Raw genomic sequence first — 19600 nt, forward strand, 5'->3', positions numbered from 1 at the left:
TAATCCGAGAGTTATTGAACGCATTCAATTTCTGTTTCGGGCATAATAATACAATATTAATAAAGCGAAAAATGAATTCAGCTACAAGCCCCGAGTCGAGTGTATCTGAAGCCCATGACGTCTCTGGGCCTACTATGCGCCTGCAACTAATATAGTTATTATATATACATATATATATATATATGTCCATATATCAAACTCTTTCCTATTGATACATATGTATGTATTTGACGTACATAAAGGTATATATGTATATATGGGCTTCTATTTTTTTTTTTTTAATTAACCCAAAACACTTGTGTTTACACGCGTCGAAAATATATATACACCTATAGCCCAGCCTATATACAGAGTTTGTCGGTGCGCGCTTGTGTATCGCATACGAAGAATGCTGCTGCAAAGAAAAACTGAACTCAAACTGAAGTTGTGGCGACGATCGAGACGACGACGACGACGACGACAGCGATCCAAAAGGCAGCTGCCCATAAGCCAAACGCGACTCCAACATTGCACACGCGCTCATCTTCAACTGTCGCTGACAATAGAAGGAAATTAAGCCGCAGCGACCTGTGCTATTGTTGTTGCTGGTGCTGCTGCAAGGCAGGTACACAAAAGGAAAAGCCGACACACGATCCCGATCACGATCCTTGTTTTTATTGACACACGTACTAAACGCACTTGTCATCGCCAGCAATTGTAGAATTTGATCAACTAGCTGACGCCATGAGCACCAGCTACAATGATGAATAGCTGATGGATTCACTCAGCTGTGGCAGCTCCGAAGGAAAAACGATTTTCTATTGAAAACTCTTCTAGCGACCATCTCAACTATATATGTACACACATATAAGAAAAAGCAATCCCGAAACGGAATAAAAAATCGAAAGTGGGGATCATTGGCCAGCCGCAGCTTGTCGCCAGCGGACGTCAAACGGCAATCGGCTTAAGCGTGATGAGTGATCAACTGCTGAGCGCTGCCGCGGACGATCCACCAGCACTAATACCCACGCCCGTGTCATTGCCCAGCGCATACAGTATCGATGCAGAGTCCACGGAGCAGCCGGTGCTGCTTGAGCTGGGCGCCGCACAGCCGGCGGCGGCGGCGATAGCGAGTCTTAACTATACACTAGCACCAGATGGAGGAGGTCTGCTCACCTATACGGCCCCACATGCGCACAGCCTCAACTATTCGCCCACGTTCTCATCCGGCTATGATAAGCAGCCACATCCTCAGCACAATCTCAGCCTGATAGCTCCTGGTATGGGCAGCGCAGCGTACAGCATCAGCATACCACAGACAGTGTCCATGTGGCATGGTGGCTGTGCGCCCATTGTTGAACCAAAACGCAGTGAACTGGTCGCTGTGCCACCGCCCACATATATGACCTATAGCGGTGGCGGAAGCGGCGGTGCCGTGGAAGTGGAGATCGCCAAGGAACAGAATCCGGCATGGCGCGAAAAGGCCTTACAAATGGAGAAGGACTATAGGCGCACGGCCTGTGATCGGGAGCGTACGCGCATGCGCGATATGAATAAAGCCTTTGATCTGCTGCGCTCCAAGCTGCCCATATCGAAGCCCAATGGCAAGAAGTACTCCAAAATCGAAAGTCTACGGTGAGTTGGCAATAATAATTAGAAATATTATGGAGTTATTTAAATACTTTGCACCTTCACAGCATCGCCATCAACTATATTAATCATCTGCAGGCCATGCTGCGTGAGAATCATGTTCTGCCCGAAACGGAATTGGTTTCCTTCAAGTGCAGCAGCCGCTCCATGCAGTACGATGGCCAGGGCCAGCACCACAATCACTCCGCCAGCTACGAATATGAGAACAGCGCCTCGGCGGCTACGTCCTCTCAAAATGGTTGCACTTGGAGCGGGGGCAGCAGCAGTTCGCCCAACTATGAAACCAATTCCAAGGATCATTGGAACACGTAGTGTTCGTAAATCAGCAGGATTAAAGTGCAATTGCCAAAGAAAGTTTCGGATTTCAAAGTTTTCATAGACGAACCTTTTTTGGTTTTGTAGATATCGCATACCAGTGTACTATGGATAATCTTACCTGTTCTTCCAGTATAAGACAAAATAAATTTTATTCTCGATAAAGCTAAATGCAACAGCCGACCTGTCAACATTGGGGGTAGCCGTATTATTTGTTCAGCTTGGCTATTGTAATCTTAAGCTAAGTTCGCAAACCTTTGATTTTTAGAAAAAATGAAAAAAAAAAAAAATAAAATAAAAAACAATACACGAATAATAATAATAAAGACATATAAATGAATTCAGCATTTCTATTATCAGGAACACTTTAATTAACATTAACGTTGCTTACGATTTTGTCCTCCAGAATAGGGATAAAGAAAGGGTCAACAAACCTAATTATCCAGAATAGGATTCTAAAAAGCTGCAGAAATAAATTATATTACTATAAACGTATCTAAATTCCTTTTTATACTTTATAATAAAGCCAAGAAATGACTCGAGCAACTCGAGATTATCGGATGTGCCTCAAGAAAGCTCCTTAAATAAATCATAATTAAAATCATTTAAATAAAGCCGTTACTTTTGACTTTTTAGGTTATATTTATTTAACGGTACATTATTAACATTTTATGGTTGATAATTTATATAAGTTTGAATAAAGAAATGACTGTTTCGACTGTTTAACCTAAAAAGTACAACAAACACAAAAGATATAACAAATTATTATAGTTGATAATGGAATTACAGAACTGCATTTAAAAGTAATAAGTTTTTAATACTTATTTTTATGTATAGCTTGTGGTAAACACAAAGCCAACTACACACTGCTCACACACGCATACACACAATTTGTCCGCTAATGATTTGAATTTAGAACAAGATTTTGTTTTGGAGCTGGAGCTCTTTGCTGACAACATAAATGGGGCGAAATAACAAAGATGGGGAAGGTTTTAAACCCAGCGATTTGTGCAGCTTTTCTATCACGTGTTTAGTTGTCCTTCTTCATTCGTGTGGAGGTCATGCGGTAAATGATGGAGTCCCTGCCGGGATCCATAGCTCCAATGGCATAGCAGATGGCCAGCAGCGACAGGCCGAAGATAACCATGAACCATAGGATAATATTGAAAATTACGGGATAGTCTTCGTTGTAGTACTCGGCCAAGTTGAAGGGGTTTGTATCATCGGCTTGGAGAGTGTCACGCTTTGAGCGTGAGTTGGCATCCTTGTCTGTGGATAGTACAAAGAGCACCGAGTCACTGGACTTTTGAGCGGCAGCCAGAAGACGACCAATGGCAGCAGAGATCAGCTTGTTGGCCTCCTCTACAGCAACGGACTTCTCTCCATGCGCCTTAGCAATGCCATCGACCGACAGGCGAATGATCAATACATTCGAGGGCTTTAGCATCTCCGCCAGGTTCTCGGAAGCGGAATTGATGAAGCCAATTTCCTGCAGGAACTGTTTATCAGCATTGTGCAACGTGGGATTCAGGTGCTTGGTGGGCTTGGCAGCGGGCGACTCAAATTCACCAAAACATGCCTTGAATGCTTGCACCTTTGGGAAAATTAAATTTACTGGATTAAGCCAGGTTTAGACACAAGCCAAAAACAACTTACGCCCTCGTCGTACTGGTCAAAGTTAATATCGCAGACTGGCTCATTGGCTGCCTCCAGCTCGGCGGCCAATGCATTCAGTGATTGTCCAGTATTGGATCCGACCAGCTCGTAGGACTTGGCATTGCCTGCCGATGTCACATGGCTAAGACCCTCCACATGCACGGCGATTACGCCCTTGGCCAGGTTGAAGGGATCGTTAATGGTCAGGCCGCTCCAGTCACTGTCGCCAACGACGGCATTGCCCATGGCAGCGTACAAAACATCGCCGACATAGCGACTGTTCAGTGGATCATTGCCCTTGAAGCTAATCGCCTTTGGGCTGTTCAGGACGGTGAACTCGCCAGCGGCGTGAACTGAAAGGTGATTGAAATTGTTATTATTTATAAAGATCACACTATACTACTTAATGTAGTTAAACACTTCAAATTTTGCACAGATTCTGCGCAAGCAGCAGCAGTTGGAAAAAAGAGCTCCCCAACATCCTCCACCCTTATTGAGAGAGAATCGATGCGAGTTTGAGTTTAAGAATTTACACAATTCAAGCACAACGCACAGTGTGAAAACTTTATGCACACAATAAATATATTGAATAACTTACTTGCTGCAACAAATAGCGAAAAAATGACGACGTTTTGCAACATTTTCATTTTTCTGCCAGCCTTTTAATCATATGACGAACAACTGCACAGAGAAAAACCTACTACGCTTTGACTGTCATGTGATGGATAGTAGAAGTGGCGGCTATCGAAAGAAGTCCATCGCTAATAGACAGGGCTGTTATTCCTGTTATCAAGTATGTGACGTCACAACGGGACGAATGTATTTGAATACTGTATTGGCAGTCATCAAATTTGTTGCACTTGTCTCGCCTTTTGTATACCTTAACATTTAAAATCTACATAAAAAATCAGTTTCTATTGATATTTTCTGGGATATTTTTAAAAAGCTTTTTTGGTATTTTCCAGCTTGATACCGACGGTCACACGTTTTTTGTCGTGTTTTTGCGTTTGTTTTTGCAAAATCAACAAAAAAGCGTGTAAAAACGCACATTTTTGTTTAGTTTTTAAAATGTTATGGTCCTTGGAACAGGTGGAGGGCATGTTGGGTGTCCTCAAAACCTCAACGGACAAAACTGTTATATACAAATGCCTAGTGAAGCTACGCACAGATGTGGTCAAAGATAAAGATGGAATTGTGTTGTTTCGAACTGCTGGGGGTGTTCCGGTAATGGTTCGCCTCATTAGCAAACTCAATGAGAAGATAATGGAAGTGGTTTTGAGCATATTGGGCAATTGCTGTACGGATGATCAGGCTTGCATAGAGGTGAGTTGGCCAATATATATTATGAAATAATTCTATAAATCGCCTTCTTAATTCCATAACAGGCTGTAGAGTGTAAGGTCATTGCCCCGTTAATAACTATATTGAAGACCATACCCAATTCATTGATCCAATGTCGCGCCTGCCGAATGCTAGGCAACCTGGCCAAGAGCAAGAAGGCTTCGTCGTTTCTAATTGTACACTATAGCGCCATAGCGCCTGCCATTTGCCATATCATTGAGTCTACAAGCGCGGTCCAAACCAGGATAATGGCCTTTCGCGTTTGTCGTTTTCTGTTGGTCAGCAGTCAGTTCTATAAACACTTTTTGGTCTCAAACGGATTTCTACAGCTAATGCGTATCTTTGTGGCGGTCATGAAAAACAACGAGCTGCCCAAGGCATCAACACAGGATATTGAAGTGTCCACATTGATTGGCCTAAAGCGTAATCAGCATCGTGAAAAGTATTTCGAGGAGGTGGCACGCAATCTGGAAGGCGTACGCAGCGATATTTTTGACTATCAAATGCTAAAGAACTCAACGCGAAACTGCGAATACATCCTGCCTAAGGAGCATGATGCCATTGAGCTTGCCTATGAGATCTTGAAATGCCTCATGCTACTCTCTGCACAGCAGATTGGCATGAGAGCCTGGGAGGTGCGTATTGAGCCAACACAAAGGATCGCCTATTCATGTTAAAACCTTTTCTTTTTAAGCTACTCTCGCGAAACACTTCCCTGGCACCCATAGTGTACTTTGTCAAAGAGGATAGCGAGCAGCGCGCATCGGCACTGAAGATACTATCTAACTTTTGCAAGGATCCCTGCGCCTTTTATATGCTCAGCACGGCGGATTCGATTGTGGCTGCCTGTGAGCTGCTTATGGCTGTCAATATGGCCAAGCCGCTATCGGAGAGCGAGTGCCGACATTGTGTGAATATTATATCCACGCTATCTGCCGATGCCTGTAGCCGTTCCAAAATACGACGCTGTGGTGCTCTGCGCAAACTGGTGGCCATGATCCGAGAGTCGCATTCACAGAGCGAACGCTCATCTGTGAGTTGATGCCTTACACATTTGAAACAAACAATTAAGAGTTCAATTTTTTTTTTTTTTTGAGTTATTTCACATTCTGAACAACTTTCAATATGACAATCTGAGTATGGAGCTGTTGCTGTATGAGGGCCTGGTGCCGATGCTGGTGCGTGAACTAAATGATTATCTGACCAGCGATGAGGAGCATCATAGGCGACGCCGCGAGGAACGTATTCAGGGCGGCAAGAAGCGCAAATTGACCGATCCCGCCACGCCTGAAACTCTGAGCAAGGTATTTCCATATATATTTTACCTATATTCGATCGCTAATAAGCTTAACAAATTCTATGACAGTTCTCCAAAACCCAAGAGTCAATTAATTCGGACTTTGAATCGCCTAGCAGCTCGCCGCGCTCATATAACACCACCAGCCCGTGCAGTTCGCGCAGCATGTCGCCCGTTTGTTCGAATCTCTTTGCTAATGATGATGATGAGAACTATTCACCAGCCTGCAGCGATGATGATGACGATGAGGATGATAGCAAGGCTAGCAATACTAATACGGATACACGCGAATCTCGCATAGCCACGAATCGTGCGCAGCCCGCCAATGTCATGGACATACTTAAGCTCATTGACGAGGGAACCGAAACTATTGACGATACCCTGTCCGATAAGGAGGATCTGGAGGAGCTGAGCTCCGATGTGCCGCCCAAGCTGGCACAGCTGCGCAATCAGGCGGGCGACACTATTGATGTCATTGAGAATTTAATTTACCGCATTACCCTGATGATTAACAAGCGGCCGGAGTTAGGAAAGCCGGAAACGCTGGATACTCTCATACGTGCCATTAATCTTTTTGGCGCCAATAACAATTTTGCCAATGCGCTCACCAATATATTGCTGTAAGTTGTGTGTTCCTGCTTATATATGTTGATTGCGTCATTAATCTTCTACTTAAAACAGCGAAAGCCAGTTCTTTGCCCAGATCATCAAGCATGGCGTTGTGCACCAGCTTTATCAGCTGACCAAAGTGGAAGAGGTATGAGTCTATAAATTTTAAACTTCTCAAACGTAAAGAAGGACATACAGTATTATCAGACAAAGCCAAATAAAATAAAAGATCCGATCACTTTATCATATAGCTTCAAGATATGCAAGCGTATTTAATCTTCGGAATCCCGAAGCTAACTCTTCGTTCTTGTTTCTCATATTCATGTTCTTAATTGCAGATGCGCAAGGATGGCTTTGCCTTTCTGGAGACGCTTACCAATGTGGGTGAATCCAACTACGGCAAGGAGGAGCTGGTGCGTCTGCTGCGTAGCGATGCGGATTTAAATGCACAACAACGTGCCGCTATATCCGTGGCGTACATCATCAAAAGCCATCGGCTGCTCTATCAGTTCTTATATGATGGTAATGCGTTGACTCTACTCTTCGACTTGCTGCTGCGCAAAAAAAGCGACAATTTGTATGCGGATGAGGCGGCGGATGCGGTTACGGCCATGTCACGCTTTACACTGGGCATTATGCTGCCCGAGTCAGAGCAGCCGGATGGGAATACGAACATCTGTTTTGCCCAGTTGACTGCGTCGGCAGCGCCATTGCATGAAAATTGTGACATGCGTTTTCTGGTACCCAGCGATCACGATGATGCTGAGGATGCTGGGAAGGATTCTGCTGGAGAGGTGGCAACGCTCACCATTGGCTTTAACAAGCAGCTACTCTGTGATACCAGCGAGGTCTTCAACAAGATGCTTAACAGCAGCTTTCGCGAGGGCCACGACGGCGAGATACAACTTCGCGATTATACGGCCAATGGATTGCGCTACTTTCTCCACCTGATTGGTTGCCATGCCCGGCATCTGACCATGCCGGACTATGGCGCCCTGCTGCAGGCCTTCGAGATGTCGCGCGTGTACATAATACCCGATCTGGAGGCGCTGCTGCATGAACGTTTAATACAATTTCTCGACGCGCACAATTGTCAGCGTTTGCTGGAGTGGGCTTTGAAGAACTACCACGCGGAACTCACAGAGACGGCGATTAGCTATTATTTATGCGCCTCGCTGCCGGCACAGGATAAGTTGCAGCTGTTTCGTGCGGCCGAGGATTCGGTTTATGCCAGCGAATGGTTTCAGCTGCTCAACGATGCGGTCTACGAGAGATGCCGCAGCACAGGCTATTAGCTAATTTAGCTCCCTGCCCAATCTGCCAACTGTATATGTGATTATGTGTGTCTCCCTGTGTGTATATTCGCGTGCGTGTGTGTGTGCCTGTGTGCCTGTGCCAAATCTAAACGCAATGTATTTAAAACCCAGGCCAAGTTTATATCAATGCACTACAATACTAATAATAAACATAATAAACTACATACTATAGTAAAATGTTGAATTTAACTGCACTGCGTGGACTCAAAGCTGGGCATGGCACAAAACTTAAGCACCAACCAATCCGTCAGTGGCGCCGGAGTAAGCTTAAAGAGCCAACGATAGATTCTATACCGCCACGGTTCGTGTATGTACATCGTTTCGGGCTGTGCATTGGTCAGCGCATCCCTGAACTTGTCAAGCAGTGCAGCATCCTGCAGCTGATTGGGTTTCTTGAAACCACCCAGTATGCTCAGATACTCATTGAATGCTCTAAAATAGCGTCCATAATGTTGCAATTGCTCGGCGTTGAATGCCTGCAACATTTGCTGTGCTTGCTGCTGCTGGCGCGCGGCTATGTTGCTGTCCAGCACAAAGGAACCAGGCACAAAGTTTACCACCTCCATGCCATATGGCTGCAGCTCAATGCGCAGCGCATCGTTCCACACCCGAAGTGCTGCTTTGGAGGCGGCATAGGGCGCCAGTGCGGGCAGTGCTTGGAAGCCACAGTGACTGGTCACGTTGATAATGCGTGCGCGATGCTGGCGCAGCAGCGGCAACAGCTGCCTGGTCAGACGCATGGTTCCCAGCAGATTGCAATTGATCTGCTGCTCAATTTGCTCCGGCAGCTGCCACTCAAATTCGCCAAAGCACATAACTCCCGCATTGTTGACCAGCGCCATTAACTGATAGTCCCTGCCGGCCAAAAGCTCGCCCAGCTTGCCATGCACCTGATCGATGGAGGCGGGCTGCAGCAAATCCAGTTGCCAGGTGTGCATACGATCCTGCTCAGCCGCACAGCTCATCTGCTGCAGCAGCTGTGCGCCCTGCGATTCCAGATTGTGGCAGCAGGAGATGACCGTCATGTGGAGCGCCTGGTAACAGTAGACGGCCAGGGAGTGCCTGCTCACATAAGTAAATATATATATTTATTTTATATATACAGTTGTGGATACTGCCACGTTTGCTTACCCCAAGCCCGAATCACAGCCCGTCACCAGCACCACTTGCCGCTGGCCCACGCTCAGCTGGCGCCGTCCCAAGCCCAGGGTGCGCTTCAAGGCGCGCAGCAGTTGATTACAGCTGCCCATGTCAGAGGATCTCGATGAACTGAAACGCACTCCCAATAAAAATAACATGCAAAGCGAACCCGAAATTTTAAATCATCTTATACATACATATATATATATATATATATATAAATGTGCACTTGTATACACGTAAAAAAATTTTCCCTTACATTTAAAAGAAAATTACTGTGGTATGAATATTTTCTAAATTGAAAAAAGTTGTTTAAAAATTTCAATTTCATCCGAAATTTAGAATATTTTTAATTTTCATGGCAATTTTTTAAAGTTTGGATATTCGTTTGTTTGAGTGCATATGTGTATATATAGGCTTTATCTGCAGGCATTATGCCGTCTGCTTAGGTATACATTTTGTTGTGTGTGTGTCTGTGCTAACACGCATACATGCATACATATACACATAGATCCGCCTGCTTGCGACGCGCACCTTTTGAGTCTTACCTGCGTTTTAGGCTGGTGCCAACAAAAATTGTATATATCATTTTATGTATCTTACACTCTTTATGAGAATGTTTACATTTTATCAAGAAATTGTTTTTGGCATGGAAGCAAAGTATATAGGTATATATATATATATATATATATATATATACTGGCGAGCTATAATCATGACTTTGTTTCCTTATCAGCTTCAGCTTTTATTTAGGAGTTGGTCGTCAGGGAACATGATATAGCTACGCTGTCATTAGAATAGGTTGAAATTTGGGTAAACGCATGAGAATTGAAAGAATTGAGCGTTGTAGTCTAAAGATTCTTTTGTTTTTATTAACTTGCAAAAGATATGATAACTTAAGTGCTATTACTGAGGAAGAGATGTATTATTCCAGCCCTGTTCGTCTTTTATTTTATATTTTCTTCACTTTCTCTTTTACTTACTTTTAAGGTTCAGCCTAATACCTGATACCAACCTGTCAAATCTTAACGCCAGCTGAGCTAGCGATTTTGTAATTTTATGCGATTTCAATATCGTTTCACACACATCCGTTCCGACTGTGGCCAGGTAGAACTGTGCCTTGATCGTGAAACCCTAATCGATCTCTAGATTGAATGGAATTATTTGGCTTTTAGGTTGTTCTGTATTATATTTTTATTTCTCTTACACAATTTTGGTTGTTTTACCCCATTTGGAAAGTGCATTTAATTCATATCTGTTTACAATTTTGTGAATTTGAAATCAAGAAATTTTATGATTCTAAAATTTGTTGCATAAGCAAAAAGGGGGTGTTTTTTATATACTTTTCGGGGACGAAGGAATTACTCGTATTAAACCGTAAGGCTATATCAAATATTTTTGCCTGATTTGCTTTGCTCGTTTTGTTGTATCATCATATATATATATATATAGTTCTTTTATTGCATAATACACATAATTACATATTAAATAATTGCTTTGCGTTTTGTTTGTCATTTCTTATAAATTGTATTTGAAAATAGAGCGCATTTTGCGTTTAGTAAAAATATATTTGGGTTTTCTTCTTGATTTTTTTTGTTCTTTTTGTTTGTTTTTTTATTTGTTTTATGCGCCTTAAGTAGTAAATAGTATAAGTATAGTTATTCAAATTCTCATTTTTCTCTCATTTTGAAACTATTATATCATTTGTTTATTCTCTTTCCCTATTTTCTCTTTATCAAGGCAACGTATTTAGTTTCTTTTTGTGTATTTTGAAATATTTAATTAATTTTTTTTAAATGTACAATTTTAAAACCGGCTTAGTTCCTTTCATTACACGCTCTGTTTAAGTTTCGTTTATCATTTAATTTAATTTATTTTTGTTTTAACTTGTTAATAATAAATATCACAACGCATCCATCATTTACAACATCTCATTCTTTTCTTTCACACTCTCAACGTGCTACAATTCTTTACTTAAATCATTTTTAACATTTCTGCAAATGTTTAGGCATTATTTGTTATAAATATTTCTATATATGTATATTTTTTGAAAACACACGCAAATGAAAAAATGGTTTAAAAAATTGCACAAAAATACAAGTAAATATATATATATATCATATAGCATATATGTATAGAGTTATTAATAATTGATACGGCAAATGATAAATTAAACGTAATAAAGATAATAATACAAAAGCAGTTACACATTTAACAGGGAAAACAATTACAATTATTAAATAAAGTAGCAGAACTTTTACACCGGCTCGGCTCTCCAGGCCATCCGCCTGCCCGCCACACCAGACCGTCGCACGACTGGGCGTGGCAGGTGCCGGACAACAAATCCGTGTTTACAAATTACAAAAAATTAACGTTACAAAAGTAGAGAAAACATTGTGTATAAATCTAAATTAGCGCTCGCTATGTAAACGTAAATCTGTATGCTTCAATTGTTGCATGCCGCACGCTGCATGCTGCATGCTGCATGCTGCACGCTGCATGCTGCATGGTGCATGCTGCTTGTTTACAGATTAAAAACTAAATGTAATGTTTGACTTTGTTAGCGACGCGCGCCACCGCCACGCACCCTACACTGGTTATAAGCTAACCAGCTTGGACGGCTCACTTGTGGGCGTTGGCAGCTCCAGCGGATGCTTGTTCTGGGACGAGCAGGTGGGCACCAGGGGACCGGATACGGGCGTCAGACCAGTGCCGCCATCCATTAGCGAATCAAAATTGAAGGTGCCTGTCGATGGCGTCTGTATCGGCACGCCCTGTATCTGTGTGGGTGGCGCCCTGTTGCCATCGTTGCCCAATTGCTGGACGACAAATGGTCGCTGCAACTGTTGGACATTGAGCGTATTGGGACGCGCCTTGGGCAGCTTGTTCAGTGCATTCAATGTGGGACTGTTGAGGTCGCCGCCAAAATTAGCAAATATATTTGGCGCCGTGCTAGTTATGGGCGTGTTCAGTGAACAGGAACCGGGGTCGGTCGGTGTCGTCAGGGATGCGGTCAGCGCGGCAATGTTGGGCAGCGCAAAGCAACGTTTGGCTGGCGGCGGACCATCCTGGTCCAATGATGAGCTCGAATCGAGGCCAACATCCTGCGGTTCGTTCTTGATGTGCTGCAGCAGCTGCTCATCAGTTAGCACCGGCTTGAGATCCAGCGGTGAATTGCTGCGACCCGTGGAATTGAGTGTGGCATCGAAGCCGGTGATGGTGCCGCCGCTGCTGCTGTCATTGCTGTTGCTGTTGTTGTTGTTGCTGCCGTTGCTGTTATTGTTGTTGCTGCTGTTGTTGTTGTTGTTGCTGTGTTGGCTACCAGTGCCCGTGCAGCTGCCGGCGCTGAGCAACGTGGTCGGTGCAATCAATCCATTACATGTGACCACACTGAGCAGATCATTGCGCACCTTCTGACAGGTGGGCCTATGCGCCTGGAGGACATATTCCAGCTGGTTTTTGGTCGCATTCAAATTCTCAATCTCCTTCTTCATGTCCTCGCCCTTCTTAATCAGCGCATCGACCTCCTCGGTCAGCTCGTTGGTCTGATCGACGCGTCGCTTGCGACAGCGCGCCGCCGCTAGCTTGTTGCGTTCGCGTCGTATGCGACGCTTCTCCTCCTCCTCCGGAGACATGTTGGCCGCCTTGTTGGGCCGACGTCCGCCGCCGCGACGCGCCGGAGTGCCACTGTTTGAGGTAGTTGAGTTGCCGCCAGCCTGGCCAGAGGCGCGTCCAGCATTGTTGACCGCCGCCAGAGCGACGGTGAAGTTGTTGACACCACTATTGGAGCCATTGCCCAGCATGTGGCCACCATTCTGATACGAGGTGCTGTCTGTCGCGGCACTAGCTGCAATTGTCGAGAGTTGGGAATTAGTAAGGGGACACAATCTGGCTGCTGCAGCAATAATTACTCACAAGTATCGGTTGTGCTTTGGTCATCATTCAGCTGGCCATCGTTCCAGGAACCGTTGGAGTCCTCCGTATCGCTGCCGCGCAAACTGTTGCAATTCAGGCCAAGCAAATCGAATTGCGGATTCGCATTGATCGGATTCGCATTCACCACCGCCAATGTGGCAGCTGCCGCCGCCGCCGCCGTTGTGGGCGTGACAGTATTGTTCGTTATAGCGCCCAGCGATGTCAGCGGCGGTGGCTTAAAGCCCGCCTGAAAGGGCACAATTTGCGGCTCCGTGGTCAGCTCATAGATGGTCTCCTCAATGGTGCGCAGCGTCGTCGGCGTCAACGTCGGCGTTGTCAGCGTCGGTGCACTCTGCATGCCATCAAATGTAACGAGCTGCAAGATAACACAGAATGGGGTATTCCAATAAGTATTTAACACTCTAGTATTTAAAACTAAACATAATTCCATCAGGCAATTTCTCAATAAAAATAAAAGATGACTTCTCCCATGAAAGTCACGTTAGGATTCATTGAAATGCTGGGGCGCGGCCAACTTAACGACCTTACAAAATATAAACATTTTCGATATAAAATAGTTATCGATATTTCGAATGAGAGAAGCCGCCTTGAGACTCCCTAAAATAGCCAGCCGCAGCCAACTTAACAAGCACCCAATATATAAGAAGAAGCAGCTCAATCTAAGAAATACAGGCACATAAAAAGTTAAAACTTTCATAAGTTGTCAACTTTTAGTTTTTTTTCGAAACTGAAACAACCTGATTCTAATTGAAAATGACGACACATAAAATAATATAAATGTTAAAGAAGATAAAATACAGACGCCTAATTCTATTAAAGAATAGAAAGAAGTTAGATAAAAGTTATCGATATTGTTCTAGTTTAAAAAATATCCTTGCAATTCATAGAGTTCATTCTCAGGCACAAAAATAAACACGTTGAAGCACATAAATATTGCTGCTTTTTATGAGAGACAAACAGGTAAAGCATGTGAAAGAAGTATCGATATTTATCGATAAGCTTAACATACAAAATATTAGAAGAAAAAAGAACTAATGACAATGCATTTATGACCAAGGCAAACATGTAAGCCCCTTTTTTTCACAAGTTCGGCTTCTGACGTCGATACATAACTATCTTATGATCATAGTTCGAAACAGAAGTGAATAACTATATAACAACATTCGATAAATCGATAGTCGAATATTTATGGAAAATAGAGAAAATTGATGATCGGTTGTTATCATATAAAAACCGTGTTGTGCAGTGTGATCGTATGTTGTATATGTAAACAATGTACTTTGGTCACACTGATATTAAGATATAGTACAGTTACTGCTCTGAACACAAAAGTTTCGATATGCTGAGCCCATTCATTGGTGATGATCGATAACTTATCGCCTGTTATTGAGCTATCGTACCTGCTGCATAAAAAGCTCACTGGCCAAAAAATTTGCAATTTCGCTGGCATTATCCAATGCTAATTTATCGCCATTTGTTGTTGCTGCCGTGGACAATTGTTGCTGTTGCTGCTGCTGTTGTTGATTATAATTAATATGCGCGCAATTGTTGTTGTATTGTTGTTGTTGCTGCTGCTGCTGTTGTTGTTGCTGCTGGCTTAAAAAGCTTTGCATTTGGCACATGGCGGCCATTGCGGCTGTCGCACTGTTCGCGGCGTTGGCGTTGCTGCTGCTGCTGTTGTTGCCGTTCGCACTCACAGTAGCAATTGATGCTGCTTGCATGTTGCTGCGTGCAGTCTGTGTCATGTTGGCGTTGTTGTTGCTGTTGTTATGGCCGTATGATTGCTTTGCATGTTGTTGTTGCTGCTGCTGTGGCTGGTAGGCCGACAGCGTGGGCTGTTGCTGACGTAACAATTGCTGCTGCTGCTGCTGTTGTTGTTGTTGTTGCTGTTGCAGCTGTTGTTGATAGTACTGCTGTTGAGTATACTGCTGCTGCTGCAGCTGGTTGTATGGCGCCGCATAAGGCAGCTGCAACAGCTGTTGTTGCTGTTGCAATTGCTGTTGTTGCTGCTGCTGATGTTGCTGCTGCAGCTGCAACTGTTGCTGATAGTAGGGCTGGTAGCACGCATTATGCGTTCTACCATTGAGATTTTTCATCATAACGCGCGTGGCTTATAGACTAGTTTGTGTGTGTGTGTGTGTGTAGCTTAATAAATATTAAGTATACGCAGTGAGCAAATATCACGTATACGCAAAGTTCGATATTTTTGTGTTTTGACTAGCTTTACAAATATTCGTTTTGGCGTAAAACAATATAAATGAACAACAATTATGTGTTATATATATATAATCTATATGCTATATATTCTTAGTTTGATTATTAACAACAGCGTGTTAAAGAAAATTTATGTTAAATTAAATATTTACAGCAAACTTTTCTTGGAAAAGCTAAAAATTGTAATGTTGCTTTTGCTGATCATTAAATAGTTGTTGTTGTTGTTGTTGTTGTCGTAGTTGTTGTTATTGTCGTAGTTGTTGTTGCTCTTGAGTTTTGGGGCGCCAAAATTAGGTTCGTTCGTTTCGCGTTTTTGGCTTTTGCGTTTGCCTTTCGTTTATCATTTATTTGTTCGTTCGTTTTGGACTTAAGATTCGTTGTTATTGTTGCTGCGTTGCTGCTGCTTCTTATCCGCTTTCCGGCGGCTTCAGACGCGCCGCCAGCAGCGTTTGCCAATTTCGCAAGGGTTCGAAATGTGCGTGCAGCTTGGCCAATGCAAACATAATAAATTAAATTATGAAGACAACAAACAGGCACGTGTTGACAACGTTTTAACAAATCAAATTTTAAATATATATATATAATAACAATTGCAATAATAGTGACAATTATTATTAACAACAAGAAAAAAACACGCCCGGCTGCGGCAAGAAAATTGTTTTTAATTGCAACCAAATTGCGCGTGTTATATAATTATGTTGTTGTTGTTATTGTTGTGCGCTCAGCTCTATATACACACACATATATATATATATCTATATGTATATAGGTTTGCATGTGCATATACTATATGTGTATTGTGTACATTTGTATATGTATTTCGTTGCGCTCTTTTTTTATATATATCTATATGTTTAGGGCCTCGCAATTTGCACACGCCTAAATTTATGTTTAATTAACTTAACTCGGGCCACGCCTCTAAATAAACTTTATTTTTACATATGCCTTTACATATATATATATAAATATATATCTGTATATACATATATAAAAATTGTATGTGCATTTCAGCACGCGGCGTGCAGCGAAAAAACTTCGTCTTTTCTTTTTCTTTTTTATTTTTATTTTATTTTTATATTATTTTTCTTTTCGCTTAGCTCAATTCCTGCTCTTTAAGTTAATTTCATTCGTTGTTTCGAAATTCGTTTGGCAATTGCACGCGGCTGCGAAAAAAAAACAACAACAATAAAAGAGCACAATTTGATTTTTATTTCTATTTGATTTATTTTTGTTTTTTTTTTTCTTTGCAATTTTCGTTTTTCCGTTTGCTTTCAAAATATTCTTTTTCTTTTTCGTTTTATTTTTATTTCGTTTTTATTTTCGGGCCGCGCGCGAGCGATCAGCAGCAAATGTTTTTACTTAATTTCAAAATTCTAAACTTCGATGGTTCGTTGTTCGTTTGCGACTGAGCGAAAGAAATTGAAATTGGCAGAAACGATTCTTTGAGATTCAGATACAAATGCACACACACGCAGAGAGAGTGTGCGTGTGTGTGTGTGTGTGTGTATGCGCGTTGTTGTTCTCCTGAGTGTGTTTCTGAGTAAATTAGACGATGACAACAACAGCAGCAACATCAGCAACAACAGCAATAATAGCGTTTAGCAGCTAAGCAAATCGAATAAATTTGAAATGTGCGCGCGCTGCCTGCTCTTAATTAAGGCAGCAGCCCACACAACAACAACAATAACAACAACAACAACAAGAGCAGCAGCAGCAGCAGCAAGAAGAGGCAGCAACAGCAGCAGCAACAGCCCACGCCAACGGCAACAGTTGCTGCCATAAGTTTAGCCATAAACATTTGTTCAGCTAGTTTGATTTCTAGCGAATCTTATTTATGCTTATTTATAACAATAATTCGTATGCTATAAAAGGTATCTGCACTAACTTGAGCAGCCTGCACACTATTCAAGTCACACTAACTAAAGTTAGTAAGCGGCTTACAATAGACCAAATACATCTGAAATTAGTGGCAAAAGCAGTTCAAAAAAGATAAAGATATATAAAAGTGGAATCAAATATGCCCAGAAGCAGGTGACAGCGGCTAGTCGTGGCAACTCTGCGATGCACTACTTTGTAACACTTTTCTTTAGCCATACGGCAACTCTCATTTCCACCCAAAGACATGTGCCTAAACGCTTGTGCTGTCAGAAATAATCAGCTAATATAACATCAATACGCCTCTTTCAGGCTGTCAGCCGGGAGCATTTAGCAAGAGTTATGGCGTATATATTTTGTATAAATAGCAACAAGAGCTGTCACAGTTCCCAGAAGAAGACACAAACAACAAATAGTACAAGAAAGAAATGCAAGTGCGTGTGCCGTCAGATTGCCTGGGAGCAGGTGTCTTGTCGCTGGCAATAAACAATAACAATTATTGTATTTCAAGAGCTGTGTAGCTAGGCATACGAACAGTTGCCAAACGGCATACTTTTACACCCTGAACCCCTTTGAAAATGTGTAAGGAGGGTATGATGCATTTGTGCAAATATATGTAACAGGTAGATGGAAGCCGTCCCGACCCCATAAATTATACAGATTTTTGATCAGCATCAACGGCTGAGTCCGTCCGCATGTTCGCAAGGAACTCGGAATATATAAGGGCAAGGGTTTTACAATTTAGAAGATAGCTCCCTCTCTATGAACATTTTTCCGATAATCGACAACTTGTCCCGTTTCCATGTAGCTTCTAGAATAATATACAGATCAAATATCTTTCATTTTAAAGCTACCCGCCCACCCTTGCGCCAGCCTCATTCGACTTTTGTAGAAGAAGGTGCAGGGTATTCCATAGTTGGGCACTCTCGACTAGAGCCCTCTTGTTTATTTTTGGGTCTGGTTTAAAACGAGCAAATTGCGTTGTTCAACACTGAAAACAAATGCGGCGCACTTCGCATTGTTGTTGTTTGCTTTGATTTTGGGGCGCAGTGAAATTTGTTAATGTTTATCTGCTTTCTTTTTTTATAAATATTATCGCGGGGCGTTGATCCTTTGACTTATCGCTTTGCATTTCCTTCAACTCGTTATTTGCTGGGCAACAATCAAATTTATTCTTTGTGTATTTGTTGACTTAAGCTTTTGAAGTTAACCGCCTTTTTGTGGTTTTTGTTTGCATAAATGTTTAAACATTTGCGACTCTCGTTTTAACCCACTTTCCAAAGTGGAATCTCATTTGTTTTTGAGGGGGAATTGCATAAAGGGCAAAAATAAATTGAAAATTAAATGAACGCAGATGCTTTTCGCAGAACCCATTTGCAGATGAATCAGCCAATTTAGTTGAATTAAAAATATATAATAAAATATAGTATGTATCTCTTGTCGCGCGTAATCGTAATTGTCTAAATTGAAACGAGCTCGTTTGACGCAGCGAGCAACTATTCTTATCACAACCAGCCCCAAAGTTCAGGTCGAAGGGGTCAATTGCGCTGCGCCGAGCAAGAGGCGGGTATGAACAAAAGCTGACGTCGAAAATACCCTCCAATAGCTAGCCAAAGCAGGGCGTATTACTGCTTTTACTCTCTGGGGAGCCAGCTGAAAGATGCGCAGCGAGTCTAATCAAGTAATCGGCTAATGAAAGGACTTGCTGTCAGTTTGGCAGTGAGAAGCGCAGCTAAATGAGAAGCCATAAGAGAAGTTGAAGATATAAGTTGAAATGAGCAATCGGCTTACATTTGCTGCGTTTCTTAATTTCTTCTTTATACCCTAACGACACTCTTCTTTGACATAGTTTTTTTGAAGCATTGCGCTAGAGTTCGTGTTACGCTTCTCGCAAAACTTCTCATTAGGCTTCTCGCTATTCTACTCGTCGGAGTTCCTGCTGCTCTTCTCGTTACACTTCTCCCCAATTTATCGGCAGACTTTTCACTTGTCTTTTCGTTAGGTGATTTGCTTACTTCTCGTTAGAATTTTTGTTCTACTTCTAGTAACTATTCTCGCTATTTTTCCCTCTGCTCTATATAATACTCCTCACTCTTCGCGCTAGACTTATCGGAAGACTTTTCATTTGACTTTTGGTTACGCTTCTCGTTTGGTCTTCCCGCTTTGCTTCGCTTGCTCTAAATGCTTATTAGACAGATGGTTGCTTACAGCTATAGCTGGTTGCAGGGTATCTTTAAGCCAAGCATAGTATTTTAATATGCTGACTAATGCA

The 19600-nt window shown here is 42.5% G+C and overlaps 5 protein-coding genes across 6 annotated transcripts in view; 2 read left to right on the forward strand and 3 right to left on the reverse strand.

Annotated features, from left to right (window-relative positions):
* The first annotated feature begins 856 nt into the window (after window positions 1-856).
* LOC115764908 lies at window positions 857-2225 on the forward strand. The gene is made up of 2 exons (XM_030708207.1): window positions 857-1614; window positions 1677-2225. The coding sequence occupies exons 1-2, from the start codon at window positions 953-955 to the stop codon at window positions 1939-1941; spliced, it is 927 nt and encodes a 308-aa protein (XP_030564067.1). The 5' UTR covers window positions 857-952; the 3' UTR covers window positions 1942-2225.
* Window positions 2226-2582: 357 nt separating this feature from the next.
* Window positions 2583-4300, reverse strand: LOC115764953 (renin receptor). Its single transcript, XM_030708274.1, has 3 exons — window positions 4199-4300; window positions 3601-3953; window positions 2583-3538 (listed from the first exon to the last, which is right to left on the reverse strand). Exons 1-3 carry the CDS (start codon window positions 4245-4247, stop codon window positions 2975-2977), a joined length of 966 nt encoding a protein of 321 aa, XP_030564134.1. The 5' UTR covers window positions 4248-4300; the 3' UTR covers window positions 2583-2974.
* A 334-nt stretch (window positions 4301-4634) lies between these two features.
* Window positions 4635-8158, forward strand: LOC115764950. Its single transcript, XM_030708272.1, has 7 exons — window positions 4635-4923; window positions 4986-5576; window positions 5636-5974; window positions 6039-6245; window positions 6308-6858; window positions 6920-6995; window positions 7186-8158. Exons 1-7 carry the CDS (start codon window positions 4669-4671, stop codon window positions 8140-8142), a joined length of 2976 nt encoding a protein of 991 aa, XP_030564132.1. The 5' UTR covers window positions 4635-4668; the 3' UTR covers window positions 8143-8158.
* Window positions 8159-8325: 167 nt separating this feature from the next.
* Window positions 8326-9489, reverse strand: LOC115764951 (D-beta-hydroxybutyrate dehydrogenase, mitochondrial). The gene is made up of 2 exons (XM_030708273.1): window positions 9295-9489; window positions 8326-9225 (listed from the first exon to the last, which is right to left on the reverse strand). The coding sequence occupies exons 1-2, from the start codon at window positions 9459-9461 to the stop codon at window positions 8349-8351; spliced, it is 1044 nt and encodes a 347-aa protein (XP_030564133.1). The 5' UTR covers window positions 9462-9489; the 3' UTR covers window positions 8326-8348.
* Window positions 9490-11374: 1885 nt separating this feature from the next.
* The window catches only part of LOC115765080 (transcription factor kayak), a 30346-nt gene continuing 22120 nt past the window's right edge, over window positions 11375-19600 (reverse strand). For both annotated transcript variants that reach the window (XM_030708455.1, XM_030708456.1), the window contains exons 2-3: window positions 13219-13594; window positions 11375-13150 (exon numbers count right to left, since the gene is read on the reverse strand). In XM_030708455.1, the coding sequence (XP_030564315.1) occupies window positions 11901-13150; window positions 13219-13594 (1626 nt within the window). In that variant the 3' untranslated portion in view covers window positions 11375-11900. The remainder of the gene's footprint in view (window positions 13151-13218; window positions 13595-19600) is intronic.

The sequence above is a fragment of the Drosophila novamexicana genome, unplaced genomic scaffold (genome assembly GCF_003285875.2).
Source record: "Drosophila novamexicana strain 15010-1031.04,08,12 unplaced genomic scaffold, DnovRS2.1 tig00000877-arrow-arrow-pilon, whole genome shotgun sequence".
NCBI lineage: Eukaryota > Metazoa > Arthropoda > Insecta > Diptera > Drosophilidae > Drosophila > Drosophila novamexicana.

Coding starts and splice junctions, on each gene's coding strand:
- LOC115764908 (XM_030708207.1), top strand. CDS start 953: ATGAGTGATCAACTGCTGAGCGCTGCCGCGGACGATCCACCAGCACTA. Junction 1,615..1,676: donor TCCAAAATCGAAAGTCTACG/GTGAGTTGGCAA, acceptor GCACCTTCACAG/CATCGCCATCAACTATATTA.
- LOC115764953 (XM_030708274.1), bottom strand. CDS start 4,247: ATGAAAATGTTGCAAAACGTCGTCATTTTTTCGCTATTTGTTGCAGCA. Junction 3,954..4,198: donor TTCGCTATTTGTTGCAGCAA/GTAAGTTATTCA, acceptor ATCACCTTTCAG/TTCACGCCGCTGGCGAGTTC. Junction 3,539..3,600: donor TTGACCAGTACGACGAGGGC/GTAAGTTGTTTT, acceptor ATTTTCCCAAAG/GTGCAAGCATTCAAGGCATG.
- LOC115764951 (XM_030708273.1), bottom strand. CDS start 9,461: ATGTTATTTTTATTGGGAGTGCGTTTCAGTTCATCGAGATCCTCTGAC. Junction 9,226..9,294: donor GGCTGTGATTCGGGCTTGGG/GTAAGCAAACGT, acceptor TTATGTGAGCAG/GCACTCCCTGGCCGTCTACT.
- LOC115764950 (XM_030708272.1), top strand. CDS start 4,669: ATGTTATGGTCCTTGGAACAGGTGGAGGGCATGTTGGGTGTCCTCAAA. Junction 6,246..6,307: donor CGCCTGAAACTCTGAGCAAG/GTATTTCCATAT, acceptor ATTCTATGACAG/TTCTCCAAAACCCAAGAGTC. Junction 6,996..7,185: donor AGCTGACCAAAGTGGAAGAG/GTATGAGTCTAT, acceptor TCTTAATTGCAG/ATGCGCAAGGATGGCTTTGC.